The following is a 9,805-nucleotide window of genomic DNA, read 5'->3' as shown; positions in this document are numbered from 1 at the left end:
TTGTTCTGATATCCAAGGAATTGATAATGCCAGTCAGCAGTCTTCAAACTGTGATTAACAAATGGAAAATCAAGGGTTCTGTATAAACCAAACCACAGTCAGGTGGACCAACAAAGATTTTAAACATAAAATAAAAACAGATGGAGTGAGGAAACTCCAGAGCCATAATGCTTTAAAGGGGTGCTCCAGCATGGGGGCACTTGCTGGGGGGGTCACTCATCGCGGCGCTCTGGTACCCAGATCCCGGACGCTTCCGGTTGTCTGACGCCGCCCGAGACGCTACGTTATAAGGCCGCTCAGCCACTCAGTGAAGGAGGCGGGATCCGAGCGGACTTCAAACGGATCCTGCCTCCTTCACTGAGTGGCTGAGCGGCCCTAAAACGTAGCGTCTCGGGCGGCGTCAGACACCAGGAAGCGTCCGGGATCCGGGGACCGGAGCGCCGCGATGAGTGACCCGCCGCTGGAACCGGGGAGGTGAGTGGACGTCTTTTATTTCAGCCACCTCCTCCCCGGTCCCCCCCAGAAAGTGCCCCCACACTGGATAACCCCTTTAAGATAGAGATAGAAAAAAAGGTACCACTAAAGCAGAGGCAAGGTAGAGAGAAGAGTATGGGGGTATAAGATGGAAGGGAAGGGGGTAGGACAAAAAGGTAATGGAAAGGAGGGACACTTAACTAGAAAAAGGGAGGGGTAGGGATTTCTATTACACAAGGCGATCTCTGGGAGCAAGCGAGTGCCGACCTGTCAGGTCAGCGCTCACTGGTGGCGCTATTACACGCGCCGACAGGGAGCAGGTGAGTGCGGGGAGCTATGGGGGGCTCCCCGGACGTTCGTTCCGGGGGCCCCAGAATATAGCGGGCTCTGCTAACGCTGCGCCTATTGCTCGGAGCGATGGCAGCAGATTGTTGCTCTCTACGCAGTTTGTCTTTCAACATGTTGAAAGACAACGATCAGCCAACATCATTCATGTCGGCTGATCGTTGCCCTTTATTACACAAAGCGATTATCGACCGTAATGTTGGATAATCGTCCAAGTACGGCAGATAATTGCTTCATGTAATAGAGCCTTCAAAACGAGCCACCAGTGCAGCTAGGCAGTGGGGAAAGCTAATCGTATGCTGGGCAGTATAGCCTGTATTTTTTGGTGGATTAAACAATCCTCTCCATTGAAGATTTGTCTGGGCCATGCAAAGCCTGTTCACTGTGCAGGAACAGCAGTTTGAAGCTTTCCCACCTGTCTTTATTGTTCTCTATAGAGAGGGGAGGAGTGAAGGGAGAAGAAGCACCAAAACATGACAACAAAGAGTTAATTTACAGCTACATTACCGGCTATCTCCTCTGACAGTCAGCATTAATCTCTCTGACCTCTGAATACAAGCTTTCATTCAGCTCCCACTGTGTAATCATTTGTTCTCTGCTGGCGACTAAACTCCCTCCTCCCCCCTCCCCTCTTCATAGGTTACACAAGGCCCGACTGTGTAAAAGAGTCGAGATTTCCTGATAATGAGCAGTGGATGAGAGAGAGGAGGGAGCTGGGGGACCTGGGGAAAGTCTTTTTGAATGCAGATAATGGCATATTTGCCTAATAAACACAATTACAAAGTTTCTTAAAATCGTCTGGACTATTGATTTCTGCAAAAAAAAAAAAAAAATTTAAACGACAGTGACACTTTGAAAGGTCACAGTTCCCTCCTTGATAAAGTGTTTTTTTGCAGTATTAACCAAAAGGATTCTGTAACATATTGCCACAGTTGGTACTTGGTGGGTGTTCATATTATACCAGACAACTATAGGTGCATAAAGCAATAACCATAAGCAATATATAATGCACACACAATACTGTAGTATGTTAACAGTACAGGTGGCTGAGTCAGTGGGGTAGCATGGGTGGCCAGCACCAGAGTCAAGGCAGCAATTCTTTCCCCCACCACTCCACACACACACACACATACTGTACACACACTCACACTCATTAGGTAGATGCTTCCATGCCAAGCCTGTATTTGCAGTTCAACAATAGGAACACAACCTTTCCTCACTTTACAGCTGCATACTGCAGGCAGAACTCGAACTTGCAAGTCCAGGTCCTAATTAAAAAAATATATAATAATAATAATAATAATAATAATAATAATAATAAAATAATAATAATAATAATAATAATAATAATATTATAGAATTTTATGGGGCGCCAGCTCTGCCCCCTGCAGATCGTCGCCCAGGCCAACGGACCCTGAGTGCCAAGTGACAAATACAGCACTGCTTCCAGTAGGCATGTCATGAGGTATAGGTCCTCAATAAGTAGGTAATTTCTTCACCAAACTGTACATGCCTTCTGTAAGTAGATCATTAGGTAGTTACCCCAAGAAAGTAAATTGCCCCCATTACATAGATGACTTCTTTAATTTGACAATTTTCCCCTTACAGGTAGGTCATTTCCCTCTTTTATGCAGAGGTACACAGAAGGCAGATAAAAGACTAAACTTACCTACCTACTGGGGCATCTACCTAATAAGGAGAATTATTCCCCATAAGGTAGTTAATTCACCTCCACTCCCCTTCAATTAGGTAGATGCCCCGGTAGGTAGGTAGTCTCCCCCATTAAGTAGATGAAAAGCAGATGCGGTAGCTAAATCTACAATAACTGGGTTTAAACCTGCCTGGGATTCACATAAATCTACCCTAAGATAATAAAGTTAATACTAATAAGGAGGACTAGATGGACCAGGAAGTCTCTTTCTGCCAACAATCTTCTATGTAGACACTGAAGGAAATGCCTATTCAGTCACTGGGTGAAGCAGGTTGCCACTGTGGGCATTGACCGGTATCAGGCATTTTTGGACTTCATCAGAAGTGATGAGCAGCAGGGACTGAGTGCCGTTGTAAGAGCAGGGGATCAGGGCAGATGAGTATGACAGTGTTTCCATTTTTAAAGCACCGTGACTAAATATTTAAAAAAAAAAAAAAAAAAAAAAAAAAAAGCAACCATTACCTTCTTTGAAAACCCCTTTACGGAAACTCCTTTCTGTACGTCCATGCAGATCATCGCTAGTTCCAAAGCAGAACTTTTAACCAGAAAGGGAAGCTCATACAATAATTTATATGGTCAGTTATGGCAATATATATTTTTTAGATTTGTTAGTGTAAAATTTGCATTTTTTTCATCCAGTTGAAGAAAAAGAAGAGAGGAATGGTATTCATGGCTACATCAATATTTTAATGTCATTTCAGCAACCATCAAGTCACATGATTTTATACTGGAGACCAGTTACAATATGGCATTCTCACTTATTTACTGCCCTTTTCATCCATACATTGTTTACTCAGAAAAATAAACAATAAAGAAATTGCACTGAATCATACACAGAGTACACAGTCTGTCCCTTTTCATAGGCCAAACAAGCGATTGAGTCCATCGGTCTGGAAGGTAGATGTGAAGATATGGCGTACTGACACAGTCAGTGGTTTCATCATGGAATGTTTCCTCTTCAGATTAACAAAACATGGAAGGTAACTAAAACATTTGGAAGTATTTTGGCTCACTAAAATAATATAATTCGAATCTCAAAAAAAGGAATGTTTAAGGCATTGTGGTAAGGAAAGAAAAAAAAAACATGAGGATCAAACGGATGTTCCTCCAGTGATGCCGGAATCTTGCTCCTAAAAAAAAAAAAAAAACTGTGAGAAACTTAAAAGGTCAAAGTAAGTAATTCTACACCAGGCACACTATGCCGCTGAGAGGTTATCAGAGTCTATGGAAATGGATTCACTCTGCCAGTTAGGATCTAGTAAATAGAGGTCGGGGGGAAGGGGGGGGGGGGTGCTTGTTATTTTTTTCCCATACATTACAGATGATCACTAGACGTTCCAACAGAGACTTAAAGTGACACTGTCGCCGCCTTTTTGCATTCTGACTTCTCTACACAGGTGTAAAGGTTAAATGTAGCAGTTTTCATACCTTATTTTATATCATACATCATGGTGCTTGTTCCAGTAAAAAGTCATCTTTTATCAACTGCGGATTGTGCTAAGTGGGTGGGGCATCATTGCAACAGCACCACTTAGCCCCGCCCACAGCGTCACCATTGGTCCCGCCCCTCCGTGACATCATGGGCAGGCCCCGCCCCCTCGACGCCCATTGGTATGGGCAGACCTAGAGTGGGTGGGGCCTAGACCTTTAGGCCAGTATATTCCAACCATGACGCATGATATAAAAAAAAAAAAGTATGAAAGCTGCTAAATTTACCCATTACACCTTTGTAGAGAAGTCAGAATGCAAAAAGGGGGGTGACAGTGTCACTTTAAGGCCCTATTACACGAAGCAATTATCGGCTGTATGTGGCCGACTGCCACTCTCTCCTCCTGGCAGCCCCTTTGCAGCTCAAACAAAACCCCACCACCACCCCTCTTACTCGCTCGCTGTCGGCACGTGTAATATCACCAGCAATGAGCAAGGGAATGAGGAACAAGCGAGCACTGATCTGACAGGTCGGCGCTCGCTTGCTGTGAAGATCGGGCCATGTAAAGGGGGCTTTAAACGGATATCGACTTTCATGAAAACCACTTTACAGGAAGCACGCTAGGAGCAGCTGCCGTGTTGTATTTCATAGGGTCTGTCTTAAAGGGGTATCCAGAATTTGGGGGGGGGGGGGGGGGGGTTGGGGAGATATTTTCTTACACCAGTCCCCAGGTTGTGTGCGGTATCACAATAATTTCAATGAAACAGAGCTGCAAAACCACACCAAAACTGGAGACAAGAGTCGTGCTGTTTCTGAAAGAAAGCAGACACATATTTCTGGTGGTGTATATATTGCTATAAATATACACATATAGCGGCATGCATATTATATACTATATATATATATCAAAGATATACCCCTGGGGTACGCCACAGAAAGGCACAGATTTTTAATTTTGCTTCCAGAAACAGCACCACATCAGTCTTTAGTTTGTGTGGTATCAGTTCCATTAAAGTAAACAGAGCCATATTGTAATACTGGACACAACCTGTTTTTGGAGGTAAAACGACCATGTTTTTCTAAGATTGGATAATCCCTTTAAAGCATACTGTATGTTCTATTGACAGAGTCTCCCGAAAGAGCATTCCGCCACTGAAATAAATAGCCTATAGGAATTGCCCTCTTCTGTTGGGTAGTTGACTTGTCCAGTTTTTTTTTGTTTGTTTGTTTATTTTTTTTAATGGTTTTGTAGAGATCCCAGCCTGTGCATCTACAATAACTGTGGCTAATCCCTACCAGCCATTACACTGTATTTATCAACACCTATGGGAACACCAATGGTCTCCATGGGGTTCCTCTGAAAGTCACCTTCGCCCAAACCGTTAACCCATTGATGTTGTAAGTTGTTAAGGAATGACAATAGGCAGAAAAAGGAAAAAGGGTAGAAGTTAGTAATTTTAGTCAGCTTAAAGGGGATAAACCACAAACACTTATCACCTTTTTAAAAGCATAAAGCATTAAAAGTATGATCAATGAGGTGTAACCTAAGGGACCTCCCCAATCATAAGAACGGCATCCCTTGCCCCTTACTGAATTAGGTGGCATGTGAGCATACGTGCTACCCCTCTATTATGTTAAGGGACGGTTGGAAAACAGTGCAGAGCTTTTGGCCATCTCCGTGAGCCCCATAAAGCTGAACAGAGCAACAGCATGGATGCCCAACCTCTGTTTTATTCAAATTGAGACGTGGGTAATCCCTATTAAAGGGGTTGTCCAGTGAAATTCTTTTTTTTTTTTTTTAAATCAACTGGTGTCAGTAAGTTATATAGATTTGCAATTTACTTCTATTAAAAATTCTCAAGTCCTCCCATACTTATTAGCTGCTGCATGTCATGCAGGAAATGTTTTATTTTCTGTCTGACACAGTGCTCTCTGTTGGCATCTCTGGCTGAGACAGGAACTGTCCAGAGCAGGAGAAATTGTCTATATCTAGAGAGTTCCTGTCTCAGCCAGAGATCTCAGCAGAGAGCACTGTGTCAGACTGAAAATAAAACATCTCCTGCAGGACATACAGCAGCTGATAAGTATGGGGAAGACTTGAGATTTTTTAATAGAAGTAAATTACAAATCTATATAACTTTCTGACTGATTTGAAAGAAAAATGTTTTCGCTGGACAACCCCTTTAAGCATACAATTATTACCTATCCACAGGTGCTGTTTGTGATCCAACCACTTTAAGGATAAAATTGACAGGAGGATGTAAGATGAGAAAGAGTTAGTACCGGTAACTGGAGTCTGTTTTGCAGCAGTTTATTGTGTTCTTTTTCCTTAGTTAGTTGTTCCTGAGAAGACTTCAAGAGCTGTAACAGTTTGTTAGCTGCTTGACCTAAATCCCGTGTTAGTTTTTTTTCCTTCTCAAGCCTCTCCTATAATATTTCCAGTAGAAGGACAATGTTAGTTATATCCAGACAGGTTGTGAGGACAGACATATGCCCTGCACTGAGGTGTGATTTGCCTTCTTAAAGGTACAGCGTGCTTCTGAACAACCTAGTACATTCCAGAAACAGTTGAGTAACTCTCTCCCCTACTGCAGGTAAGCGAGACTATGGGTTTCTGTAAATGAATGCTTTGTTACTTGAGAGACAGCTTAGTTGTTCGCCTGTTATATTAAATGTCATACGTATGCTGTATTAGCCAGAAGAATAAGCCCTTTGTTTTGGGATCTTTGTGAGACTCATCATTTTTAGATCACATGACTAAATCCACGCCAATTGTGTATACGCTACACATGTTTAGAATGGAAACTTTTGCTACTCATGACAAATCTTTACATCATTATTGCTCAATGTATTAAAAAAAAAAAAAACACAGACTATGCTAGTAGGTTTCTGCTGTCCTATCTCAGGGCAGCATAAATAGTGACAGAGAAGCTGAACAGAATGATGTATCACTTACATACACAGACAATAAGTAGTCCTCTCCTTTATGTGCATGAGCCCAATAGTCCTGGATATTCATGAGAAGCAGAAAACTCCGCCCACCAGGTGCTGATTAGCAGTTATCTATCAGCAGGGGGAGGGCGGGGGAAGGGTTGCGGCAAGCCTCCTATTCTCCTGCATATTAGGAGAACCACTGAACAAATCATGTAAGTAATGCACAATCTGTTCAGCATTTCTGCCGCCCTCGTTTAAAAGGCAGCATAAACATAGTGATAGATTCTCTTTAAGGTCCTTTTACACAGGATTTTTAAGCGACAGTGCCTAATTAAAGCGAATATACCATGAGGTACAAATTCGCTTTAAGTGTTGCACATGAATAGAAAAGCACAGATGTATGGAGCTGTGCCTTTTTGAACCGCCGTCCATTTCCCGCGTGCGGCGCCAGTCTATTACCAGGCACCAGCATGGGAACCGGGCCACAGTTTGACAAAAGGACTGCAGCAACAGCGCCGTTCTATACATGTGCAACACTTAAAGCGAATGTACCTGATGGTACATTCGCATTAAACTCTTGGTCACTACTATACATCAAAAGGTAATATATAAGAAATTATTCATTAAGAAATTTCTACATGACACTAAATACATGGAAGAAAATGCCACCATCCTGACCTTCAGCTGCTGGGCTTCCTCTGAACCAGTTGAGGTCTCTTCCGCGGTTTTCAGTTTCTCCAACTCTTGTTGCAGGCTGTACATAGATTTCTGTTCAAGGAGAATAAACAAAGTTTTAAACAGGCGGTCCACCGTTCTGAGCACTAGTTTCCATACATCCCCTACCATGAAAACCACAACTTTGTATCCAATATCATGACACTCTAGAACAGGCATGTCAGACTCTATCCCGCGGTGTCAGGATTTTTGGCCCGTGGTCTGGGCGGCCGCCCGCCTGTATTATAATCTTATAGGCAGCAGGTAGTTTTAAGCCTGTAGCCTAGAAGTGAATGAATCGAGTCCTGGCACAGGCAGTGTGGTGACGTTGTCACATGTCCTGCAGCAGCGCATCGTGCAGCTTCAGGAGCCGCATTGTGGGAGCCGGGATAGGCAAGTCCAGCCCAGTCTCCCAGCCAGGAGAGGGGGAAGGTTTATGGGGGAACTACTGGAGGAATTAACTGTGTGGCGGCACTATATGGGGAATTTGTGGGAAAGTGTGGTGCCTAAGATCAACGTCACTGCTGTAGGTACCACCCATGATGCTGAAAGCTTCCTGCTATAGAGGAGGCAGTATACTAGGCCACATCCTAGCCATCCCCTTAGGATATCAGTAAATGCAGCAGAGACATGGACACCAGTGGCGGATTAACTGTACCCATGGACCCCGGGTATACATAGACTGCACATCCAAATCACAGATAAAAGAAAAAATATCTCTATTATTGACCAATGAAAAAGGCTCACAATGGGCAAAAATCACTTTAAAAAGACCAATAACATCACAAGACAGGTATAAGTAAAACTCTGAACCCTGCTAACCCCCATAAATATTGGCAATTCCTTTCTTTTGGTGTAGTGTGCATTTTCAAGTAGGTTGACTAGCACTCTGGAGACCCTCTCTGGTGCCCGCCCACCCTTTATTTAATCACAATTTTTTCATTTTGGCCCACTATGTATTTGAGTTGGACAGCCCTAGAATAATGTAGTACTATGCACATATGCATCACACAACATCTCATAAAAAGGACACTAAACATATAGTCACCTCTTCCAGCTCGGATATATTCTGCCCTTCATTCTGTTCATCCAAGCTTGACTGTGGAGCTTTAAGCTAGATAAGAAATATTAAAAAAAAACATTGTTTAGATCATATTTCCAAAATCCCTTACTCTCAGCAATCTGCATGTGACCAAGATGGACTGCCAATGTGAATCTCTGGGAAGTTTTGTGTCACTAGTACATACAGCACTGAGAGAAGCACTCTGCCGCATGCTTCTCCCTGCTCGTTCTAGTGGTGGGACTAAACACCCAAACCCCATCAAATAAAAACTTCAAAAATTCCTTAACGTGACAGGTACACTTTAAAAATGGGGGAGAGAAGGTACACAGAACATGTTAGTTCTTCACACTTTACTAACCTGGTGACCTTCTGAGCCATGAGAGTCATGTACATGATTCTGCATTTCACTTAACTGCTGCCGGAGCTGTAAGAGAAAGGAAATTCAGTCTAAGGACTTGTGTTGTAAAACATAGACATAACACTCAATAGTACACATAAGAAGCCATGACGAGGAGCCTCGCTATGAAGAATGCCCATACCAGCCACGAAAATACAGCTCACTATCGACTCTATCCTCTAGCTACAAACATCACTAAACATCAATGTGAACGTTACCAGAGAAAGCTCTTTGCTCTGTTTTCTGGCTTCTGCTTTTGTGGTTTCAAGCTGTTCTTGTGATTCTAACAAAAGCTGCTGCAACTATAGTAGTGAACACACAAAAAAAAAATGTTAGGAACCAATACACAGAGTGCACTTTACTGATACAGTCAGTATAATGGATATAGGATGTATTTTTTTGGATGAAGGTAAAGGCCCTATTACACGGAACGATTATCAGACGTATTTGGCCGTTACGGGAAAATTGTCCCATGTAATGGAAGGCAACGATTAGCCAACATGAACAATGTTGGCTGATTGTTGCAGTCTTTTGTCTTGTTGAAAGACAAGCAACTCATAGCAGTGATCTGCTGTCGTCGCTCTGTGGAACAGGAGCGGCGGCAGCAGACCGCCGCCATCCTCTATGGGCTGCCTGAACGATCTAGCGATCACCTTGGCAGCCCCCCGCAGCCTCCACTGCACTTACCTGCTCGCTGCCGGCGTGCGTTAGCGGCATCAGCAAGCAGGGAACGAAGAG

General features: G+C 43.3%; 1 protein-coding gene across 2 annotated transcripts in view; it reads right to left on the bottom strand.

The window, feature by feature from the left end:
* Positions 1-3,196: 3,196 nt before the first annotated feature.
* Positions 3,197-9,805, bottom strand: part of RRBP1 (ribosome binding protein 1) — a 53,896-nt gene continuing 47,287 nt past the window's right edge. The window contains exons 19-24 of one of the 2 annotated variants that reach the window (XM_069954201.1): positions 9,286-9,369; positions 9,029-9,094; positions 8,656-8,721; positions 7,572-7,661; positions 6,243-6,386; positions 3,197-3,660 (exon numbers count right to left, since the gene is read on the bottom strand). In XM_069954201.1, coding sequence (XP_069810302.1) covers positions 3,622-3,660; positions 6,243-6,386; positions 7,572-7,661; positions 8,656-8,721; positions 9,029-9,094; positions 9,286-9,369 — 489 coding nt within the window. In that variant the 3' untranslated portion in view covers positions 3,197-3,621. The remainder of the gene's footprint in view (positions 3,661-6,242; positions 6,387-7,571; positions 7,662-8,655; positions 8,722-9,028; positions 9,095-9,285; positions 9,370-9,805) is intronic. The other variant, XM_069954202.1, reaches the window with a different exon arrangement.

This window comes from Dendropsophus ebraccatus, chromosome 15 (genome assembly GCF_027789765.1).
Source record: "Dendropsophus ebraccatus isolate aDenEbr1 chromosome 15, aDenEbr1.pat, whole genome shotgun sequence".
In the NCBI taxonomy this organism is placed as follows: Eukaryota; Metazoa; Chordata; class Amphibia; order Anura; family Hylidae; genus Dendropsophus; species Dendropsophus ebraccatus.
Note: the sequence above shows the minus strand (reverse complement) of the source record. Positions and strands in the feature narration are given on the sequence as shown.